Consider the following 25,458-nt stretch of genomic DNA (forward strand, 5'->3'; position numbering starts at 1 on the left):
TTTATTCTGCGATATAGCATCTGCGGATGCGAAAAAGAGCGTAATTCCATCAAACGCCATTTTGTCACGGATCTATGGCCTACCCAAAGTGCACAAACCAACACTATCTCTCTGTCCCGTAGTCTCTAACATTGGTACAGCGTCATACAAGCTCGCTAAATTCCTTGTCCCAATTCTCTCTCCACTCACTAATTCAAATAATAATAGTTAGAAATTCATCTAGCTTCGCTCAAATAATACGTACAATTGAACCCAAACAGCTCAACATTGTGTCTTTCGACGTAGTGTCAATGTTTACGAACATTCCCATAGGTGGTAGTATCAGTTGTCTAGAAAGACGACTTAAAACCCACAATTTTTCACAGCCTGAAGTAGAAGAAATTTGCAATCTCACCTTCACATGTATCTCACAAACAGCCGTCAGTTTCGATGACAAGTTTTACACCCAGACAGATGGTCTAGCAATGGGCAATCCCATCTCGCCGATTTTGTGTGATATATATATGGACGACTTTGAGAGTAAGCTATTGAACGTTGGGCCCTTCGCATTTTATCGAAGATACGTGGACAATACTTTTGTGCTTTGGGACGGCTCTAAAGATGACTTGGAACAATTGTTACTCGTTATGAATGACATAGACCCTCATGTTCAGTTCACAGCCGAATTTGAAACTAACAATGAACTCTCTTTCTTGGACGTATTAGTAACGAAACAGAAATCACAGTTCCAAACCTCGGTCTATCGTAAGCCTTTCGCGGTCTCATTACCACTTCATTTCAGATCTTGCCATCCCATGAAACAGAAACTTTCGGCTTTTTGCACCTATGTAGCAAGAGCATTTAACATCTGTTCAGATCGGAACACATTAGACCATGAACTTGAAACCATCAGAGCAATTGCAATAGACAGGGGATTCAACACCAAGATCGTTGACGAATTAAGTAGAAAATTCTTGAAACCGGCACGAGGAACCACTCTAGAAAATATTAGAGAGACCACTCAGAGAAAGTGTAGTCATACCTTACGATCCAATACTCTCACTGAAGATCAAACCGATTCTTAAAAAGTTTAATTTTACACAATTTTACAACCATAGATGTGCCCACTAAAAACTTTGGTTTCATGCCCCCATTTTTTTTTTTCTGTGTATTTGCCTTATTCGTTGGTGTCTTCTCAGTACTGTAATGTATTTACAGGTTACATTGCATACAGTTCTTTTTGAAAAATGGTCTTTCAAGGTCTTCTCTTATAGAGCACTCTTAAATGCTTCAGGGAGTATTTGATGCTAATGAGCAAGAAGTTCGAGATAATTGTTTAGTTCAAAGAATTATTAAGTCTTACTTTGTCCTTCTCCAAAAAAATTCCCACACCGTACCCCTACTAAGTCACCCACCGGATCTGATGTGTCTGTAGCTACCATCAATGACATCTTAACACATGGGCTCACCCAGGCATAGCCTAGGGACCTCACAAAAGTGAGATCTGATTTTAAAACAACAATTTCAGGAGTAAGCAAGTGAATTCGCCATGGAGGGCCTCAGAAAAACACTTGGCCTGAGGGCCCATGATACTCTTAAAACAGCCCTGGTTACTATCACCCCCCCCCCCGAGTCCTACCCCTGAAGACTTTTTTTAACACTGGTGTATTCTGTGAACCAGTTTGTAGTGTCACAAGTCATTTCATTGCATCTTATTTATTTATTTTATTTTTTTGTTTTTTCAACTTTGTTATAAGGGGGGGGGGTGTCTGACTATATATACATTTTTTTAGGTTTTCCAAAACATTAATTTTATTTAATGAGGTTTTCAGTTTTTTCCATGTATTCATACAGGGTTCCCAGCAACCTGGAAAGTCAGGGAGAATCAGGGAAAGTCAGGGAATCGGAAAACGGTCAGGGAAAGTCAGGGAAAATATGAAATATTTGTCAAAAGTCAGGGAAAATTCTAAATACTTGGGAAAAGTCGGGAAATTTGAAGGGGAAAAAATCAGAGGATAAATCTACGTTCAAATGGTTTACCTTCACTTTTTTCCATGGAAGATTATTTTTCAGATCCCCCAGGGAGAGGAAAAAAAATCCTTATCAGCATTTTCCTCCAGATCCCCTACTGAGAGAAATGTCTTATCAGTTTAAGAGTGGGATTTTACAATGTTGGCCAAGAAACAATCTGCCCTCTGAGTAAATAGATGAAGGGATCTAAAGTGGAGAGACCCTCCTTTCCATTGTTGAAAGCAAAGCCAATATATCAGTGCTTAACTTCTTTTCTATTTCTTCTGAAAAAAACATTTTATTTTCTTGTTTTTTTTCCTGCCTGTGGGTAGAGAACCTTTAGGCCCATTTCACACTGAGTGGACGTGGGTCCAGATCCCAGATTCGCATGCCCTTTCACACGAGCACTAAAGTTCTAAAAAATCTTTAGTTTGAAATTTGTGCATAAAAACTTTTTTTCCCCAATTTTTGTAATTATTTTTCTCCTTCACCCCTGATTCAGTGCTCATAGGCAGCCTAGAGCTATTCTTTGGTTTAATCTAGAGCCCCATAGAATAATCTTAATAGTTTAACCTTAACATAAAGATGCCTTTTCAGTTTGATCGTCACAATTAGTCAATGGGAGAACATATCTCAAAATATTTTCAAAAGGTTTTGAAAAAAAATCTAAGATCTGTCTTTTTAGAAAATATGAAATAAAATTCCAAAAACACATCCAATGATGTTCCAAAAAAGAAAAAATCAGGAGATATCAAAAGACTTTGCAAGTAGAAAAAGGGGGAGGGGTGAAGACTTTCAAAATGTCTGTGCTTAGAAATATTCACATCACAATTCTGTGTTAAGCCCGGATTACACTATAAAAATTTTATTCTTTTACAAATGCAACCAATAAGCTGATTGGTTGCATTTTCTCGAATGTAACCGATAAATTTATTGGTTGCTTTTTTTCAAGTTTTATAAAATAACTTTCATAAAACTTTTAGAGTGAAATCCCATCCTTAGATTAGTCACTTTTTTTTTTAAGTTTATAGACTCAATATCATGTAACGTATATATGTAGGTATTGGGGGTGGGACACACACACCAAAACTATTCAAGTGCTTAGGGCTTTCAAACATGTTAATCCAGCCCTGAGTGAACGCCGTACATGGATAACGTTGTTTAATAAAAGTATTTAGTTTTAAAAATAAATAAATATTTAAAACAATTTTAAATATTTATATTTTAAAAATAAATAAATATTTAAAACAATTTTAAATATTTATATTTTTAAAATAATTTTAAAAATTTAAAAAGAAAAAATTTAAAATTTGTAATTAAATTTAAAAGTTATTAAAGTTCAGTTGTTGGCAGGTTTTATTATATAAAATTGTAAAGTATGGACAAAAGGCAGTTAAAGTTGCTATATCTCCTTTATCTCAGAAGGAAATGGAGGGATAGACATATATGTGGGTACATCCTATTGATGCACAGGGACCTTCATATGGTGTTTTTATATTTATGTCAAATAATTAAAAAAATCCATGCGAAATCATCTTGAAAAAGTAGCCAAAGATGTGGACTAATTTGACCCGCATCCGCGTCGTGTGAATAGCTCCAAATAACCTAATGTACGATACTTGTATGTGTGGATGTGGAGCCCGCACGTAGGTTTTGACACATGCGGATGCCATCCGAACCCACATGAACACTTCAAAGGTGAGGGTGCATTCCACATCGTCTGAAATGCTCTGTATATACCAATTGTTAAAACTTCTTCCGGACCTGCGTCCACATCCGCTCCGTGTAAAAGGGCCCTTAACCTTTATATGTTGAAGAATGATTTGAATTCAGTTATCTCTGTGAAATTTCCAAGGAAACTAGTGTTGTGTACAAGATCATATACACTGTTTGATTTTGGAAGGAGTGGTGGTGGCGGCAAAATATTAGCATCTGTCTGTAATGTGCTTTTCAATGGTGTATTACTGTGAAATGATATACAGTTGCCCCACCCCGTATTCGTGGTTCCCGTATTTGTGGTTTTTTTCCCTTTATTGGATTTTTTCCTCAGCAATCGTCATTTACATGTTTTGTTTACAAAATTTGAGTTGTGCCTGTTTAGGATGGCTCATTTGTCTAGTGCTACTGATAATGCTCCGAAAATACAAAAAAAAAAAAAAAAAAAAATTATATATGTATTGACTATGCTTGGCAAAAGTAAGCCAGTTGCTGCTGTGGCTCACCACCAGATGATTTTCATGATATAGATCCCCTCTATATTACGTTCTTCACATGTAGAAAGATTGGTAGAGAAAGTCTTGTCAACATACTCCAACATACTTGATGATATGAAGAAGAAACGGCAAACAGAAATTACAATGTTCTTTCAAAAAACATCACCAACAATCAATCACTGCACCCTTGTTTATATTTCCTTATAATTTTGCGTTACCGTGCTCTTCTCATGATGTTCAATAAACAAGATAAACAAAAAATCTATGGTTTCAGTTATTTGCAATTTCCCATATTTTCCCCACCCCCAGAATGTAACCCCCACAAATACGGGGGAGGGGGGTCGACTATAATTTAGAGCATAGTTTCCTAATCTTTTTTGGCCCATCACCACCCTTCAGAAACTTTTTTCACCCATCGCCCCCAACACAATCTAACCCATAGGATCCTATATTACACCTGTAGCTTCTACCGCCCCCTGGGACATTCCATCGCCCACGTTGGGAATCACTGATTTACTGATATTAGATGGTTTAGAATTATATATGCGTGTGACAGAGTACGTGCATTTGGTCAGGGAAATTTTTGAATTTGGTCAGGGAGAGTCAGGGAAAGTCAGGGAAATGATCAAGTGGATTTTGCTGGGAACCCTGTCATAGTTAAATGTCCATATAGTGATTTTTAAGGGACTGGAGAAATGTATCATAAAGGAGTTATCATTGTGGATGGAATACATTAACCACTTCACATACGGGCTTTTGGCAACAAATTTGAAGGATCTTTATTTGAAGTATCTACGATAAAATTAAAAAGAAAACGTTCCCTTGTTCCCATGTCATAAGTAGAAGGGGCAAGATTTTTACAGTAGATTTTGCTATCGCCTTTCTCACCTTCCCCTATTTGTTCTTTCTCTCATATAAATATATGAGTATGTATATGTGCGAAGATACATTATACATGGGGAGGGGGAAATCACTGAACAGGAGTATAGAAAGAATGGGAGGGGAAAAAACTTCTATTCATGAGGTTAACAATGAAGCTTCGTGATGTTGAAAAAAAAGGTAAAAAAAACAAGAACTGGGATGGATTTTTTACATTTGTGTTTGGATGAGATCTCGTCAGTGATCGTTAAAGGGTTGATATTATAAAAAATGCATCCTGACCAGTGAGTTATACCATTATAGAAGATATAATATCATGCCCCTCACAGAGTTGCCAACTGCTACAGATTGTCCGTAGTTTCTATGTACACCCGCAATGAACCACGGGAGCTATGGGAAACGCTCTCAATACTACGGAAATCCATTGAAAAAAATCTGGTCTTTGAGTTTCTTGTGTTGTTTTACTTATTTTTATTATTACTTTCATAAAATTACATCAATCTTTACCGCAATGATGAATTTGTATACGTGTGTGGAAAAAACAAACTCAGGGACGATCTGTTTTGTCTGAGCAGAAGGCAATTTGCAAAGCCTCGTCTAAACCCGCCACTCTACTCGATACCCAAACGTGTAAAAATCTGTTTTCTGTCAAAACTGCCCACACTGTGGGCTAAAAACAGGTTTTTCAGTGGTTCTCATCACTTCTGGTCCGGACCAGGCTTTATTTGCATAGTGCATGGTCGAGCTTGTGAAACTTGTGTTGGAAAGAATGTTTCGTTGTAGGTGCAATAGGAGCTTTGATACGAAGAAAACAGGGAGGGGGTCTAGGGTTGCTAGACATTCATATATACGGCCCACGAGGGCATATGCAGGGTGGGATTGCATTGAATATTCATGAATTATTAAGATACTGTGTGACTTCAAACGTTGCTTCGAGAGGTGTGGGGGGGGGGGTCATGTAGCCTGAGCCCTGTAGGTTTCAGTGCCACTTAGGTGCTGTATTTAATGAACGTTGAATTAAAATTTTAAAAAATTAAGTTTTTGATTATTTTTTGTTGAACTATGATTATGTTGTGCTACGGGGGTTACCCCCCCCCCCCATGGCAAAGTTGAACATTCATCACTTCCGACAAACTTTAAGCCAATGTTGGCATGTGTGCCCTCACATCTTGGATTTTGACCCCTAAGCTGAAATCTTTGACAAGGCCCCTGTATAGTGTAAAAAACAAAAATTAGAATTGACCAGAATTCTCAGGGTGGAGCCCTGTCAGCCCTACCTTAGTGGGGGAGCCATGATCGTTATATGGAATTTTTACTGTACAATGCCAACTGTATATATGTACAGGGTGTTTATAATTAAAGTTCCCATACTCTGAGCAGCTTTTCTCAAAAACTAATATTCCAGAATGCAGCCCTATTTTCATTACTAATGAGACCATGGGAAGAGGTTTATGAAATAAAAATAGCTCAATTTTTGACCACCAGGTGAAAAAGTGACACTTTTTTTATTACATTTTCCCCCATTTTCCATATAATGTATATACCAAGTTTCAATGGAAAATACATCCACCGGAACGGATGCTACATAGGTCTGGAGTAGTGTCAGTATAATTATAACCACCCCAAGGGTATATAATTAAATGTTTCAATTAGTATTGACACGTGCATGGCTGCAACCCACATTTCACTTATGAATTGAATAGTATCATCCAGAATAGTAGAATCTTCCTGATTGGATCACAAATACCGCGTAGTGATTGAATGTGGGGCATAGAAATTGCCAATTTTGAGCCCGATCATTTCTTTTCCTAACAACGATGATACTGGCATGAGCAGGGAATTTTTTTCCCTGAATATTTTGAGGAAAAATAGACTACTTACTGACGTCACAAGCAGAGTGCGGAGGCCTTCTATCTCTAGGAGGTGCTGATCGGACACGGATTTGGGTTGGACCTCAGTCATGAATCCTATCATCACTATTGTAGAGTCAATAGCAGCTGGCTTGTAATTGATCAGCTTTATTTTTAGCTTAACTCTACAATCTCTTGATAAGATCAGCATTGGGTACAATCATCAGATATCATGAAACCACCCATAGGGGGAGATAGACGTGAAAGTTTGTAGGCCCCCCCCCCTTCCCGTATCTCCACTCATGAAACCACCACAGTATCGATGTTTGATGGACATTGCCAAATTCTTGATCCAAAATCTGTGTTTTTCATCTTCAAAAAAGTTTTCAGCTGCTGGAACCAAAATATAGAGACCGATAAATTAGAAGACTTCTTTGAATGCAGTTTTACATTAGACTCTCTACCTTTTGATTCCAGAAATTGAAGACTTGTATGGAAGAGTAGGACTAAGCGATGTTAAAAATTTTACATTGTGATACATCGTGAACCTTACGTCAAGATATAATGATATATCGATATGCAGGGCTTCCACTCAAAAAGTTTGAAAGAGTAGAGAGTAGGATGGGGGGTTTACCTCTTAAGACAACATAATTATACAAATACAACGCCACAACAGGCAAAATGCCCAACGAAGTGGCTGGGAAAAAGATGCCCATAAAAATATGGATGTCATATATTTCAAAAATATAGCAACTCAATTAAAAATGCAATTAACAAAAATTGTAAACAATTATAGGCTTATAATTTTTTTAATTATAATATTTTATAATAATATTTTTAAAATATTATAATATTTTTAAAAGCATTTTAAATTAGAAATTTTGTTCATAGCAAAATTTCAGTAACTTATATGGTTGACTCAAGCTAAAGCAGAATGATACAAATAAATTGGTAACAGAAAACAGTACTAGCAACCGCAGATAATTTGTCTTTCCTCACAATATATATATTATATTTTTTTTTAGAGTCTTCCACAGTCCAGTCTAATTCTCTTCAGCAATGCACAGCACATTATGAAGACCCATAAGTTTTTTAAGAATGACGTTGACACAAAATGAGCAAAAGAAAAATTAATAAACCACAAAAAATTATTCTTCAAAAGTGAACTAAATTCCAGAAAATAAAAAATAAATATTTTGATAGTAATTGACATTTGTGGCATCTGCTCAAAGAACAAAATAAAGTTTTGTGGATTAAAATAGTGCAAAAAATTAATCACAGCAGTGATTTCACATAACATGAGATTAAGATTGTCACATGAAAAATCAGGTGACATTTTTTTTTCGATAGAGTAGCTGGAAAATTGATTATCCTGCTCCACCGACCATGAAGCTATCTGTGAATAAATAGATCTTTTCCTCCTTGTTCGCTGATAGAAAGGGAAGTCTGCAAAATCAGTTCTACCATGCCTGCTAATGTCTATATCGGATAATAAGAATCGTGCACGCTTGTTAGCTGAATGAGATTTCCACTAGATTTAAAGATATCGGTTGTCTCCCATAATGCACACGCGTGTTAGCTAAATTGGATTTCAACTCGATGTAAGGTTATCGGTTTCCCCTGATACTTCGCTCAGGTGTGTAAGTTAAATTGGCATCACAATATTAGACATAAAAATTAATGATACATCGCTGTGATCAAAATCATTAAATCGGGATATCTATGTTGGACCATCAGCAGGCATGGTAGAACCGATCGGCAAGCAAGTACACATGCATGAATGCCAACTTCGCTTTCTGCCAGCAAATAAGGAGGAAAGAAGGATCTATGTTGATGGATAGCTTCATGATCGGTGAAGCAGGATAACCAATTTTCCAGCTACTCTATTGAAAACAAAGTGACATCACTCCTGATTCTTCACGTGCGTGACCATCTCGCGTTACATGAAATTGCTGCTGTTTTTTTGCACTGTTTAAATTCACACAGCTTTATCATATTTTCTGAGCAGGTGCCATAGATATCACTTACTGTCAAGATATTTATTTTTTATTTTTCTGAAATTTATTTGATTTTTGATGAATTTTTTCCCCAACTCATTCATACAATGTAAAGCAGTGAATCAATGAGAAGTAGTTATGCTCAGAAAATCTACAAAAACAAAATCATTAGGAATTTTCTGTAGTGGGGAAATCAGAGAATAAACCTTTTGATTTTTCATGTTCATCAGGTATGAATTAATTTTAAAAAGTTATGATTTCATCCTTTTCTTCATAACTCAGCTCCACATTACTTGTTGTGTGGCACCCACATCCTAGATCACTCCCGTAACTAGGCGTGGGCAACCGGGCACTACCCCAGAGCCCCACAAATGAGGGCCCACAAAAATGCACACATATTTTGCATAATAACCCTTTCAATTGAGTCCCCAAGAAAAAGTTCTGTCCCATGAAGGCAGTTATAATAATAATTCTGCCAAAGCAAAGGTTGTATCATTTTTCAGGTTGTTTGGGAGGAGTTGTGTGTGGGCAATGTGGTTTATTCATTTTTCTTTCACTTAGTTTGAGGGTTCAAAAACTTATTTTGCATAAATGTTTTGAGTAGTCATTAAAAACTTCTATCTGGATAGGGAAAATAATTTTGTAATCACTACTTCATGTTCTTGGACTATTCATTGTACAGTAACTAACATTCATCATTCAAAATTATGGTGCACATTTTGAGTATAGGTGCAACAACACTTTGCTTAACAAAGCAGTTGGATACATAGATCTATTCTAGGTTTTGTGATGCTGATGCTGCCCAATAGCATTCAAATGTCTTCTGTATTTTTAGGGGCATGCAAAAGCATATGCAATATTTACAATGCTCACGAAAGACCTAAAAATTAAGCTGCGTCATTTGTCTAAAACGATCATGCTAGCATTGAACAGTAAAATGTAAAGAAATCCCTTTAAAAAAAGGTTGGACAACACAGTAAACCATACAGTTTACCTTGACTTTTTAAACATTGGACCTTGTAATTTACACATTTTGCACTGTGCTCTTGAAAGAGCATCATTCTTAAAAAAAAATTTAGAGGTGTTCATAATTTGCTGTGCATTGTCGAAGAGAGTTAATAGACTGGACTATGGAAGAGACTTCGCAATATATATTGTGAGGAGAGACAAAGAATTATCTGTGGTTGCTGGTACACAAGGCAGTTTTGGCCACAAACTGTTTTTGTTACCAAGTTATTTCTGTCATTTTGCTTTGGCTTGAGTCAATCTTATAGGGCTATAAAATTTTTTAATCTAAATTTTGAAAAATTTATTTTTTTTAATATTTAATTTTTCCAATATAAGGCTATAATTATGTTGTGTTAGGGCGCGAGTACCCTGCCACGCCCTACTCTCAAATTTTTTGAGGGGAAGCCCTGCATATATTGATATATCATATCGTGGTGTAAGGTTAATGATGTATCACGATGTAAAATTTTTAATATTGCCCAGTTTTAATGTATAGACCTTTAAAGGTCTTTATATATTGGTTCCAGCAGCTGAAGACTTTCTTTGAAGATGAAAAATGCAGATTGGATCAAGAATTCTGCAATATCCATAAAACATCATTGATACTGTGGTTAAATAACTGATGATTGTACCCGATGCTGATCTTATCAAGAAATTGTAGAGTTAAGCTAAAAAAAATTGTTCAATTGCTAACCAGCTGCTATTGACTCTACAATAGCCAGGATAAGATTCATGACTGAGGTCCGAGATCTGTGATCCAGATCTGTGCCGGAGACTTATCAATTCAATATCTTGATGTATAAAATCTATGATCAAGGCCAAAGATGGCCACATTATAATGAGAAAACTTGTGCTGATATCGTCTGAATACATACTGTCCAAGCAAATGCACATGTATTTTTATGTTAGCAAATATGTTCCGTTTTTCTACCCATAATACAAAGATTGAACAATTCTGTGTTTACATATATGTAAAACCAGGAAAGACAATGTTTATTTGATCAAGTTGATGTAAATTTGCATAAAAATATACAAATACAAATATAAGCCCACACAACAGGCTAATTACCCAATGAGTAGGCTGTAAAAATTATGCCCATAAAAAATATGGATGTCAAATATAACCAAAATAACCAATATAAAAAGCATATATCGGCAAAAAAATTTAATATACAGGTGGACAAAAAGTCTAAAAAATTTAAAAATTCATAAAACCAGAAAAATAACCGAAATAAAAATTGGTTGGCAGGGTTAGCATCGCTAGGTCATGGGAATTTTTTTAAGACAGGAAAAAAAAAAAAATAAAAAAAACCCAATATGTGGCACTGACATACACAAGTCAAAGATAAGATATGCAAATAACGAACAGAATGCCTCCGAATCGTTTATTACAGCAGTATGTGTTCCACATGACCACCACCACAGGGTATAACACATTGCAGGTGAGTCACAAATCCAGCAACGGCAAAGTGCAGCAGGTCGACAGACACTGTTTACAATGGTGAACTGATTGTGCATTATGAGTGCGAGTTCTTATAACCGTCTCATTTGCATATTTCCACCGAAGTCACTCGCACCAGCACCACCAATTGGCTGTTTTTAGTTTTTTCCCCCTGTCTTAAAAAAATTTCTGTGACCTAGCGCTCCTTACCCTGCAAACCATTTTTTATTTTGGTTATTTTTCCAGTTTTTATTCATTTTTAAAGTTTCTACAGACTTTTTGCCCACCCTGTATAAACACTGCCTATAAAAAAGATTATGGTTGTCTAAGTACGGATAGCTTCTTGATTTATCCCACTGTGTCTATCATAATTCTTTTTTAAACATATCAACTGCGTTAGAATTCACAACTCCCGGAAGTAAGCTATTCCATTTACTGACTACCCTATTAGAGAAAAACTCTGATACAACCCAGAATTGTCACTTACTAAATGACACTGGGGTCCCTTTGTCAAAGCAGTTGATTGACAGTGTATTAATAACTCGTGGTCTATCCTTTCATCCCATTGAAAATTTCGAACACTTTGATCATATCCCCCGACACCCATGTCCTTCTACGTAAACATATTCAAGAAATAAAGTCTCTTGTCTCTTCATAATTCAAGCCTTGTGTACCAACAAGAGCACATGTAGCTCTTCTCTGCACCCCTTCAAACAAGTCTATTGCCCTGTGTAGTTATGGCCTCCAAAACCTTTATTCATGTAATACACTTTAAGTCAATGTTCTAATTTTTTTTACAACTTTCGGCTGTTCTACATTTGTGAAACAAAGAGGAAAAAGTAATTTTGCATTTTAGGGTACATTCAATCTACTTTATACAAATTTTTTGATAAGACAAAGAAAGCCCTATTAGAAGATGAAAATGCAAATTACAACTGTACTGTTAATTTGGGCTTTCCAACTTGAGCATTTCACGAACTGCTCTTGTGAATTTCTGGAGTGTTCTAATTTTTTGAAACAAAAATATGTAAGAAAAACATTAAGAGAACAAAAACATGAGTGCCTATCATCAAAAAATTTATTTTTTAAATGGTTTGTCTGTGGTTAAAAAATAAACTATATATAAGAGTGAAGTTTAGGAATAAGTGTGAAAGTTTGTGAGATTGTGTAATGATGAATTTTTTCCTGCTATTGCAGCAGAAATGTAATTTGAAATTTTATTTTGATTGATTCAATTTGAATATTTTACATATTTTTCATTAGCCATCAGAGGACATTCATACTAGAAGTTATGGGTAGACACTGTGGGTGAGTTTCTTTTTCTTTGATCTAATAAAATTTTATACCTTTAATTGCAGACTTATAAAACCTAGTTATAATAAATGAAGTATTTATTTTTTTAAATTTATTTATAATATTGGAATAGACACTTTCACCTCAAGAAAAATTTATTATCTTCAACAACTTCCACTAACAAGAATTTGAAATCCGTATTCTATGTAAAACTTATGTATTCTCTGTTCCTTCTAAGTTCAGTCCTGATTTAAACAAAAGCATATATGTGATAGTCAAGATGATTGGTGGAACATTTCACCTCTCCTACAGTACAAAACCACCAAAAATATAGTCCTTTGCTATTTGCCCCTCGTATCATAAAACCTCATAATTATTTATTTATTCTGTATTATTTGAAAGTTATCTGGAAGATGGAAAAAATGTTTTTTAAAGATTGGTCAAATCATTTTTGTGGCTATGTCTTCAGGGTGGGTGTTGACAGGATGATACGCCTTTCTCAATCAAACATTACTGTCTCTCTTTTAATGGAAGTATCATGGGTTTTTTTTATTGTTATTGCTAGATTGAAAGAATTATATATTAATGTATTTTTGCTCAAATGAAGTATGTTATATTTATGATTATAGTTTGTGTAATTATCACGTTAGATAATATTTGTATTTGAGTTTTTTGAAGAGGTAATTGGTGCATATATATTTTTAGAAAGTGTCATAAGTATATGTAAATTTGCAATTATGTGACATCACTCATTATCCTTCAATCAGTGTAAGCCCAGGGGATTCTGGGAAATTTTCCCTTTTTCATAGTAGATCCATAAATCAGTAGTCATTGTATATTGGAGAGGTAGGAGGTTCAATAGATTAGTCTGGCTATTTTTATTATCATTTATTATCTTAATTCATTATCTGGCTTATCTTGTGCACTTCATCCAAGAAAAAACATGTTATACCCACTGATGTTACTCTGCTGTAATTCATTGGACTGGAAATGAACTCAAGAATTATTGTTCCTGGTCGCAAACAGATTTGATATACACTTGTATATGCTTCTTCAAGAGTTCTTGCAAAAGGAGCTTTCTTTATGGTTTGATGACATAAAGGAAATGTACCTGTCTATCTTGTTTGGCAGAGCCATTTGAAAATTTAATTCTTGCAGCTGCTCAACTCTTATAAACAACAGTTGATGTCAACAAGATTTTTTTTCTTGTTGGATGGAGCCTTCATTTCCCACCCAACTTCACTGGTTGGATATTGCTGTATGGGGATATGTGACTGGAGTTGGTGTGCGGTAAAGTAGCTATATACAGGGTGATTATAATTAAAGTTTTTATTCCAAAGCTATACGATTAAAACTACTGATCAGAAAAACTTGAAAATTTGCATGGATACTCCTAAAGCAATGGAAATTTCTTTGGCAAAAGAAAAAAAGTAAATAGAGCAAAATGTGCAAGTAGATGATGCTTTACTTGGCCAGCAGTAGGCCTGTAATCTATGTTGTGCAACCACATCATTTATGCATTTCAACAGCATCAGTGTGTGGATTGCGTAACTTTTATCACAATGCAAATTGAGATACCAGCAAAGCAGCTGCTGAAGAACCATTTTGACAATAACAGGATGACACAACATCTGGCCAGCTGCCAGTTCACATTTACAACTTCTAGCTGTGGAGAGGTACCTCAAAATGTTATGAACACTTGTTGGATTGCAAACTTTGGTGAATTGAAAACTCATTCACATCATTACCATGACATAGCCTGATCTGTTGTTGTACTAGCATTTTTGTGCTTTCATCTCATATCCAAAATATTGTGGGCAACATATTTAACACTTCTTGAGTAAGTTGTAGTTATTTGTTCAATTACTTCATTTTTGTGATGTTTCCCAAAATTATGAAATTGTGCAATGTTAATTAAGTTATTTTGCCCTGACTGGCTATCATTTCCATTCTTCAAGCAAATTTCCGACATGTTGGATGAGTACAGTGTCGTTAATTTTACATTTCTAAGTATTTTTTCTTCCTTTGCCATATAAAATTCCATAGCTTTGGGAATATTCATGTAAACTGTAAAGTCATTCTGACAATGCTTGTTTTTTTACAATGTTTTGAAATCAGAACTTTAGTTATAATCACCCTGTATATCGTAAATCATTGCTAATTGATCTGCATTATTTATGCTTCATTAAATACTAATATTCAATTAAATACTATATTCACCTAATTTTTATCAGTTTTTGCAAAATAGCTTCCTAACTAAGCATATTGAAAGTAACTGGAGGAAACACCTTTATATATCATATGGTTAATAATTATCAAATGCAAAGTAATTCACTGAGTTAAGCAAAAAATAATTAAATTGCAAAAGTTGGTTTTGTTGAAATCTATGAGATATATTATTTTATATTTCTCATACATAGATTATTTTATAGATGATAATTTAATATTTATAGATTAATTAAATATGGGAATACAGTCAAACCTCGTTAATGAATCACTCTTGGGAGAGCAAAAATATGACTTGGTAAGCGGAGTGACTCAAACGGAGTAAGCCAATTTCTGTCTTATGGATGCATTCATGCAGGAAAAACCAAATAAAAACCAAATTTTAGCTATTCAAACATGTTCAGTCATGAAAATTGATTAGGCCTACTCGAGTTTTTCGTAATCAATGTTTATTTGCTACATAATTACGCATTTGAATAACACAAAAATATTATCTTTTTTGATTTTTCCAAATTTGCAAATTTTTCCACGTGTTTATGGGAACCAAAGTATTGTCTTATTGTATAGCAGTTTACTTTTTTTTGTGTAACATTATAAATGAAAGTAAAATATGTATTCTTTATTTATGAGTTGGAAAACAAATTACACTGAAAAAAAACTCAAGTTTTTGTATGGAATTGGTGGTTGAAGATGCGATCCTTTTCTCCAATGAAGATAGCAATTGGAAGTCCCTGTCTGTTGTGCTTTCCAGTCCTATACAAATTTTCTTAATAGATCAATAGAATTCATGACCTCTTGTTTGGAAGGCATCTTTGCAGGTGGCAATTCTTTGTCAGTTTTGTCATCTGATATGTTTTTACTTCCCTGAAGTTCAGCCACAATATCTTTTACGTTGTTCTCAGTGCATATCTGAAGATTTCCGTCAGCATTCAGATACGTTCTTTCATCAGGCGTATCTTCCCCACAGTTTTGCAAATGCTTTAACAACACGTAAAAAGGGACCAAGTCATCATCGTCATCTTCACTTTCATTGACAGAATTTCCAGAGAAATCAGCATGATGGAAGCAATTTCTTATGGTAAAAATTTCTTATTGTATGAATGTGTGAGATAGCTTATTTAAATAGATAATTGTTTTTGCAATGAGAGCACTGCAGGGGTCAAAAATCTGTTTAAGATTTTTTAAACCCATGGCCCCTTTTCACCATTTTGTTTCTTGTGAGCCCTCCATTTCAAATAGGTCCCCAATCATCCAGGAGTGGGATAGGTTCCACCGTATTTCACTTGAATGCTTTACATCTGTTTCTTTCACAGGTCTCTGTAGACCCCCCCCCCCAAATCACTTGCCATAGCTCTCCTTTTTCTGGATTTTCACCCATGCCCGTTGAGAATGATTTTTAGAACCATTGTTCTAAATTATTACAGTATACAAATAAATATTTTTTGAACCATTATTAAAGAAAAAAATCAATTTCAATGTGTGCAAAATAATTAAAACTATTGAAATGATCATTTTTAAAAAGCTGTTTTTTAAATATTTATTATTATTTTTTTTAAATATTTATTATTATTATTTTTAAATATTTATTATTATTATTTTTAAATATTTATTATTATTATTTTTAAATATTTATTATTATTTTTTTTAAATATTTATTATTATTTTTTTTAAATATTTATTATTATTTTTTTTAAATATTTATTATTATTTTTTTTAAATATTTGTTATTATTGTATCTTCACTTTCAATTGATTCAATTTTTTAGATTTCTTTCTTCTGTTTGAAAAAATTTAACCCTTCAAGTATATAATATAGTAAATAGTAGTAGTATATGGCAAGTATAGAAATATCCAGGAGAGAGAATTTTTGAGGGGGTTATATTAAGCAAATAAGGGGTACCCTGAATATTATTTTATGATAAAAAAAAATTTTGTGTCAATATTTAAAAAATATTTAGTGTTGCATTTTAAGCAGCACACTGAATTTATATAATTTACATTGATTAGAATAATACAAAAATGTCATTTATTGCTTCCCAACTTACTTTTCTCTCATTGTTGAAGAATTCAAAACAATATCTCTCCTCCACACATGGTATTTCACTCAAAAATTAAAGGTCAAAAATCATTCTTGCTTGGCTTGTCAAGAAATAGGAGACGTGTACCTGTGAGCCATTTCGTTGGTAATTATAGAAACAATGTTTCTAACTCAAGTAAAAATTGAATGTTTAGGAATTGTTTTGAAGCATCAATACCAAAACGAGCTCAATATATAAAATGCTTTTACTCAAAAAATATAAGAAACTCATGTTGCTTGAGAGCAACATTGCCAAATAAAGGGTTGTATGATTTTTTTGAGAGTGTATATTGGAGTAACTGTGTAAAGTGCATGTGATATGAATTAAACTGTTTTTCAATATTATAACATTCAATTTCAGGTACCTAGCTCTAGTTGGAGCTTTAGCTAGTGAAGCAGATTTTGTTTTCATCCCTGAATGGCCTCCAGAGAGAGATTGGCCACAAACATTGTGTAAAAAACTACTGCAAGTATGTAGGATTTTTTGGTTATTCATGAGTACCATTGATTGATATATAGTCACAGGCTTTGCCCTGTCTTAAGCTGGCTCAATTTATGTGGTTTTTGTGAACAATACCAGATTCCAGAATTCAGCACAATTTGTATGTGTTATGGGAATTGTAGCTAAAATAGAAAAAGTATTTGTGTGTGAATTATGTATATGATATGATAATCAGGTAAGAATATATTGTCCATTCAATTTTGAACGCCATATGTAGCTAAGCTAAGTTGAGTTTTAAAAGGTGCTGAAAGTAAAAACCTGGGTAACACTTGAATGAATGTGTAAACTTTGCCAAAGATTTTGGAAATCAATTTCTTGAAGAGTAGATGAAATTTGCCCAATACTCAAAAAATTACAAACAAATTAGCAAATACAATAAAAATACAAATTTCCTAATGCATTTCGACATGCTATTGGTGTCGTCTTCAGAGGATAAGAAATATAACTCTGACTGAGGATCCTACATGGATTAATTACCAAATCTTAACTCCTCTTGGTTGCTCAGTGGAAAGAAAAATATATGTCCTAGGGTTGGTTTTTAACCGGTTGATGTCACAAGTGTTAAAAACTAGTTTAAACCAGCAAAAACCTAAATGAATGCTTTTGGAGGATGTTTTGAATAGAATATTTGTATAAAATAATGTATTACAATGTTTTATTTATAAACACTATTTTATTACTATAATTAAAACAAGAAATTATAATTTCCAGTTTTGCGAAGGGAAAGACAGATTGCGCATCTAACTCATAGTGAACTTACATGAGTGTACAATACCAAAACCTTTCCTTCAGCTTTTATGCTATGCTCTATTCAAATAGTACATTTTACACATATACAGTAAAACCTCTAAGTCGTCACCTCAAGTTATCAAAAAATTATGATGGCTTAAGAGGAGTGACGACTTAAGCAGAGTTCTGTCAGTTTTAATGTGCATTGTTATGAAAATCGTATAAATTTAAAGTAATATGACATTTATTAAAGTATGAATCAAAATAACTATATATTAATAAAATTTATAGATTGCGAAAGAAAAAATATAATAGTAATTTTTATCTTATTTTATGTCTTACTTAAATTATTGTGGTGAATATTGTACTGTACACTTTGATTTATACTTGAGTAATTTATAGTTTAGACTAACAGAGCAACTGTTTAAATAAGTAGCTTTTCTTCATAACAGAACTCCCTATTGCACATTAATTTTACATATACATCAAATGTAATTTTAGTGTTTGAATTCGTCATCAGTAGTTCATGATACAACTACAAGGTAATCTCGAACACTTTTGACTTGGTGGAGGAGTCCTGGGCAGGGAAAAGTAAACAGAAGACCTCAACTTGGGAAAGAATGTTTAACTTTTTTCAACAAAGATATTTTGTTTAAATTTCAAGCCCTAAATTTGTAGAGTCCATGCTTTCTATGATTACTTATTATCCGTGCCCGTTTCATTTTGACTTTAACTTGATTAATTTGATTCTTTGATTTACATAATTTTTTATTTCCTTGCACTATATGTAATCTTTGACATATCAATAAATTTTGGTTTTGCCGGAGATGCCCTGCCCCCTCCCCCTGGGAGGGGGGGTGATGTGCTAACGTTGCTTCTTGCAACAGAGCTTGGGTGTCTCACGGTTTGTCCAGTTTCTCCAATGCAGCCCATGCAGAAATGAGATCTAGCTTGAACAGTCCCCAACGTTCCAAAAACCTCAGTCGGCAAATGAACTTCCACAGCTTAACTTTCGTTACTTAAACTGTTCCGTTTGGGTACATAGGATTTTATGGTGACTTTTAAGTATATAGCAATGCTGTTAACACAAGCTCTTTTTTTTTAATGGGAACCATAAAAATAGTTTTTCCTCTTTCTCAAACTTTTTCATAGTGACGACTTAACCGAAATTAGCGACGAGTAAATGAGGGTTTAATAACATTGTGGTCTCTGAGAGCTGGAAGGTTCTGAAGAAATATGACGACTTATCAGGGTAACGACTTAACAAGGTTTTACTGTATATTGAGGTTGGCAAGGTTTTTGGGCAGTATGATAAATATCATGGTTTTCACTGTACTGTCCAAAACCATACACAAAAAAAATTTTAAATCGGAGTAGATAATATCTATAACCAAATAGAATAAAAGTGTGAAAGTAAAAACATTTATATGACTGATATTAATTTATCAAATAGATTTTATCAACTTAAAGACATAACGTATGCACCATACATTTGAATTAAATTTATCAGTGTATTTCATGGATGTGTAAATGCAGGTCGGAGGTTGAGCTCTCCTTTCCCCCCACCCCCCTGGTTATATGGCAATCATCATGGATCGTATAGGATACAAATACAGGACAGAAAAGTAAAATTCAGACTCAACTAAATATACAGTAACCCTTTTTTTGTCTTTTGTTTGTGTATGATTTATTAGTAATGGCATGGAAGAGGGAGGGGGGTAAAAAGTTAGACTGGAAATAGGAGGGGGGCGGCAAAATATTTGTATAGCCCACAGGCGGCAAAAACGTAAATACGGCCCTGATCATAGCAGCTATTATGGCCTGATTTGGACAAAATTGTGAACAAAGTACAGAAATTTTTTATCAACCAGGGAGTCTTCTGATGTCCTACATAGTCTTAAGGATTGATAACGGTAACTTACAGAGATAAAATGACCCTGGTTCAACCTTAGCTTCAAAATGCGCAAAAAAAAAAAAGTAAAAAAATAGCGTAAACTTAAGTACAGATAACTATAGACAATTTTTTTCCCCATGTTATGATATTGGTTCATTCTGTCCTTATCAAAACTGATAGCAATATTCAAATGATAACTATCCATGATTCTAATGAGCGGCATGAATTTTGAGCATCAAAATTTGAGAAATTGCTAATTAGAAATTAAAAAAAAAAGTTTTTTCATGAAAGCATCTCAGTTTTTAATTTTGATATGGTATGCTTTCACAAAACACCACAAATTCTGAAAATCAACTTGAAAATAACACATTTTAATGAATAATTTTTGAAATTCCATGCTTTATTGATATGATTGACTTATTTTTTTCACCAATATTTGGGTTTTTTCAAATCATTCATGGATTAATTTTATCTGGTTTTTCTTTATTATGGTGTTGGTATCATTGAATATATTTTCCAGGAACGAGAAAATGGGCAAAGATTAAATATAATATTGGTGGCAGAAGGAGCTCAAGATAAAGATGGTAATCCAGTTTCAGCAGAGCAAGTAAAAAAAGTGAGGTTAAAGAATTTGATATTTTATTTAAAAAAAACTTATGCCATACAGTATATCCTCTAAATCTGGCTCTGCGCTAATCTTCCCTATGTAGTAATCTGGTGGTTTTAAATTTGCTTCCCGTGAATATAAAATGGAATACCACATGTTTTGCATGTCTGTGCACAGAAATTTATACTACTTAGATGAGCTTTTGTCACCTACCTTCCAGTGATCTGGCACACCCTGGTCTGATATAGGATGCATTAGTGAGAGTTTACTTTTTTTTGCAAAAACAAACAATACATATAAGACAGAACAAAAACCACATAGAAAGAACAACACATGAATACAATAGTCATATTGGTCCCCAAGGGACATAGCATCCTTCCAGGCAGCCCTATGGATTAAATTATTATATTTAGCCACCATTTTTTTCCAAGTACCGTACGTTATGTTAATAAATATTATGTAATAAGATATGAATATTAAAAAAAAATTTGCACTCTAAAAATTTGAATTATCAGATCTGAAATTGTTGAATTACGATATTTCTTGTATAAATAATGAGCCTATGGAATAAATATACCTTTTCGTTTCACAATACTATTCATATATACACATACATGCTCATAGAGATACATATATACATACACACATATATAGACCCCCTTTTTTGTATCATGACATCGTGAAAAATGTGTTTCAGCTGTGAAAATTACCCCAATATTTCCCATTGATGTCATTATTTATATTGTATTCTATGAAAATAATCTTAAAATATATTTTCGTAATTTTGTACGCTTTTTGCATACACGAAAACATCATTTATTGTTGTGAGTATGAACTTTCGACTGAAGTGAATTCATTATTTTTGGAGCAGTAAACGAAAAACATTTTTGAAAAAGATGTTTGTTTTTGGGACTTCAAATTCATGTTTTATTCTTGCCGAAATTCTGTTTGTTTTCTGCTTTAACCAATTATTGTTTTTGAACACAAAATTTATAAGTCTGTAAATGTCCAGTGTATGACAATTGATATTGTTATCGTATGTATTACATGTTTGTATTATTAGTGTTCTTGCTTTGTTGTATGTGTTATTTAATTTCATAATATTGGTTAGGAAAGCCAGGCACATAATCCATAGGTTATAATTGAATAAATCCATGTATAAAAAATGTCCTTTAAAAAATCTCCATCTATTAAATATTTTAATTTATAAGGTACAACTATGAAATCAGATTTTATTAGTTAATTTATCACATTGCAAGTTCCATTTTAAATCATCCTGTATAGTAACTCCTAAGTATTCATATTGGTGCACTCTTTGTATTTCATGACAATTGCGGTTCTGTTGTGTTTATATTTTTAGATTATTTTGACCTGCCATCTTTTACACTTTACACTTAAAATTTGTGTTGTTTGTGCCACATTTATGCATTTATTCAAAGGTGTTTTGTGTTTCATGTCATCATGAAATGCTTAAATTTGAAGATTCATTATTTTAAAAAATTGTGTTAATTTTATTAATTTTCACTATTGATGCTTGCTATACAAACTCTTTTTAATAATAAAAAGTTTATACAAGCTTCAGATTATTTTTAAGGGAAATTAACTAAATTTTTTTCTAAATAAGTTCAAAACACAAGTTAAAATTTTGTAACATTAATTGTGTGTGTGTATAAACCAAAATTAAGATTATTATTATTGATTATACAAGTGATTAGATGTACATCTTATCACAGCTTATCATAATGATAAACTGTTTGTTATACTTAGTACTACTTAACAAGTAAAAATTTAGACAAAATATACGTCATCAAAAGTCAAAGAAGCAGGATGCGCATTCACAGAAATCAAAGCTAAAAGCAAATGAAACCTCATACTATTACATAATCACTATTTTATACCGGTCTTCTCTGCAATTATAAAATTTTTTGGAGTAGAATATTAAAAAATAAATTTAGAATATTGTAAGAAATTAATTTCTGAAATTTAAAAATCTGAGATGGGAATAATGCCTAAATGGTCTCTCAGTATCTAAAATATCTGTCTATATATATATATATAAGTATTCATAGTATATATATATATATATATATATATATGCCATTTAATGTAGTATTTTAGTTAAAATAATGACACGTAGAGACTCAGCAATTCTATCACATGAAGAAAATTAAGAATTTAATTAAATTGGTGGAAGCAGATAAAAGCTGCCGCCCACCCTTTGCAAAAGACAAACCTCAAATGTTGTGAGTATATGAGTGTCTACTATACACTCCCACGTACAGACAGCATGACCCCAAGACTGCATGGCCTACATTTACACTGCCATTCTCAAGCACATTCCCAGAATGTGTGAACATGGAAGGATGTATCAGGAAACATTTCTTTATATGTAGAATATAAAACATATATCCTAGTTATGTCTCACTTGACAAAACTAAACGCATAAGCAATTCAGTTGGATGAATCTAGAGATAACAATGGTAAAACCTAACTAAGTATTCAGTAAATTTGTTTGCGAAAATTTTGTAGAATAACTTATACAAAAATTGCCACGTTTTTAAGACAAATAAATTACACTGGTCGAATGGTCGACGCGTTTCAGCTCACACCATCAGCGGTGCAATTTCTTTCCTGAAACAACGTCTGCAAGAATTCCACTTCTCCTCGATTGAAATCGAAGAAATATGTCAACTCACCCAACTTTGTGTATCGCACAATTATTTTTCAGTGTTTGGAAAGTTTTACCGCCAAACAGAAGGTCCTGCCATGGGCAACCCACTCTCGCCTATCCTCTGTGACATATATATGGATTTTTTCGAAACAAAACTTTTGGAAACCCACCACTTCAAACTTTGGATCAGGTATGTTGATGACACATTCACTTTAGTTGATGAGACTGATGTCAATGTCACTGAGTTATTCAATTTTATGAATTCTATTGACCCACATATTGAATTCACCTATGAAATGGAAAAAAATAATATACTGCCTTTTCTCGACGTGCTCATTAAAAAGACAGACACTGAATTTCATACATCTGTGTACCGTAAGCCATTCGCTATCTCCATGCCACCTCATGCAAAATCCTTTCATCCTCCCAATCAGAAACTTTCGGCATTTTCTTCTTTTGTTCATCGAGCACTAAAACTTTGCAGTGATTCAGCCTCCCTCCAGAATGAACTCAATATCCTTCGTGACATCGCTTCTAATCGGGGTTTTTCACCTTTTATCATCGACAAGGTCCTCAGAAAAATGACCCAGACATGCACCACGAACCTGCTCCCAGCTGACTCAAAACAGTTTTCTAATACCGTTGTTCTTCCATTCGTTTCTTCAAGTTTCATGATCTCTTCTATCTTCAAGAAATTTGACTTCCATACAATATTCCAGCCAACAAATATACTCACCTTTTCCCATCTGAAAGATCCTATCTCACCCTCCAAAGAATCTGGTATCTACTTCATCCCATGCAAGAATTGTGAAAATGGATATATTGGCCAAACTAGAAGAAATCTAAATATTCGAGTTCTCGAACACCGAAAGCATGTTGAGAAGGGACGAACGGATAATTCGGCTATTGCCCAACACTGCTGGCAACATTCACATCATTTTGATTTTGACAAAGCATTTGTTTTTAAAAAAGCAACACACAATTCGGAATTGAATTTTCTCGAGGGATACTTCATCAGAACATGCCAGAATTTCCTCGTTAATGATGGAAGAAACACACCACCTATTTCGTCAGCTTGGACAGGCTTTATTAACCTCAGTCGTGAAAAAACTTTCAACACTTTACAACAGATGGCTCCCCAATTCGCATCCAAAGACCACTTGGACGCAGCAAATACAAAGGCGAACTCTTCGGACGACCAGACGTAAACATCACTCTTCATTCGTGTGAGTTCTGACCACGAGGTCCTGATGACGGCTCTCCATTGAAGAGCCGAAACGCGTCGACCATTCGACCAGTGTAATTTATTTGTCTTAAAAACGTGGCAATTTTTGTATAAGTTAAAACCAGGCAAAGTTACTCATTTTTTTGTGATAATTTTGTAGAATAGTTTTTATTCCATTCACTATTCAAACAACAAAGTGGCAACATATTTTTGATTTCAAAATCTTCAGTTATGATGACTCATCTAAGGATTAGAAATACAGGGTGTTTCAAAAATAATCATCCGATTTGAAATGTGTATATTACAAAAAATATTGAACATAGACACTTAAGATTAATTTTATATTACATGGTTAATCATAAAGTTTTTTCACAAACAAAATTAAAGGCACTCAATATATCCACCTTGGAATACATGGCATATGTTTATACAGTAGTCAAATTCATCCCAAACTTTTGCGAGCATGTTTGCATCCTCTGCTTTCATGGCTGTTGTTATGCATATCTTCAGTTTGGCTAATGTAGCTGGAAGGGAAGGCACATAGATGTAGTCTTTTATAAACCCCACAAGAAGAAATTGCACACTGTGATGTCCGGCAATTGTGGGGCCAGTGATGTTTAACTGAATCTCAGCAGGTCCCATACGGCCGATCCATCGTTTAGGAATGCGATTGTTCAAAAATTCTCAAACGTCCAAGCTCCAGTGTGGTGGTGCCCCATCCTGCTGGAAAATGAAGTCACTCGGATCAGTTTCTAACTAGGAAAAGCCAGTTTTCAAGCATTTCTTTTTCAAATGGCCGAAGGAAGAGCGCTACCTGTCTGCAACTGCGTGAAACTTGAGATTCCCCTCTTTCTACCT

The 25,458-nt window shown here is 33.9% G+C and overlaps 1 protein-coding gene across 1 annotated transcript in view; it reads left to right on the forward strand.

The window, feature by feature from the left end:
• The window catches only part of LOC149065620 (ATP-dependent 6-phosphofructokinase-like), a 115,897-nt gene that overhangs the window by 26,169 nt on the left and 64,270 nt on the right, over nucleotides 1–25,458 (forward strand). The window contains exons 5-7 of the mRNA XM_089254042.1: nucleotides 12,641–12,685; nucleotides 17,334–17,442; nucleotides 20,618–20,713. Coding sequence (XP_089110168.1) covers nucleotides 12,641–12,685; nucleotides 17,334–17,442; nucleotides 20,618–20,713 — 250 coding nt within the window. The remainder of the gene's footprint in view (nucleotides 1–12,640; nucleotides 12,686–17,333; nucleotides 17,443–20,617; nucleotides 20,714–25,458) is intronic.

Source organism: Pholcus phalangioides, unplaced genomic scaffold, assembly GCF_987345545.1.
Source record: "Pholcus phalangioides strain wild (caught in Gottingen) unplaced genomic scaffold, Ppha-v1.0 ptg000039l_1, whole genome shotgun sequence".
Taxonomy (NCBI): Eukaryota; Metazoa; Arthropoda; class Arachnida; order Araneae; family Pholcidae; genus Pholcus; species Pholcus phalangioides.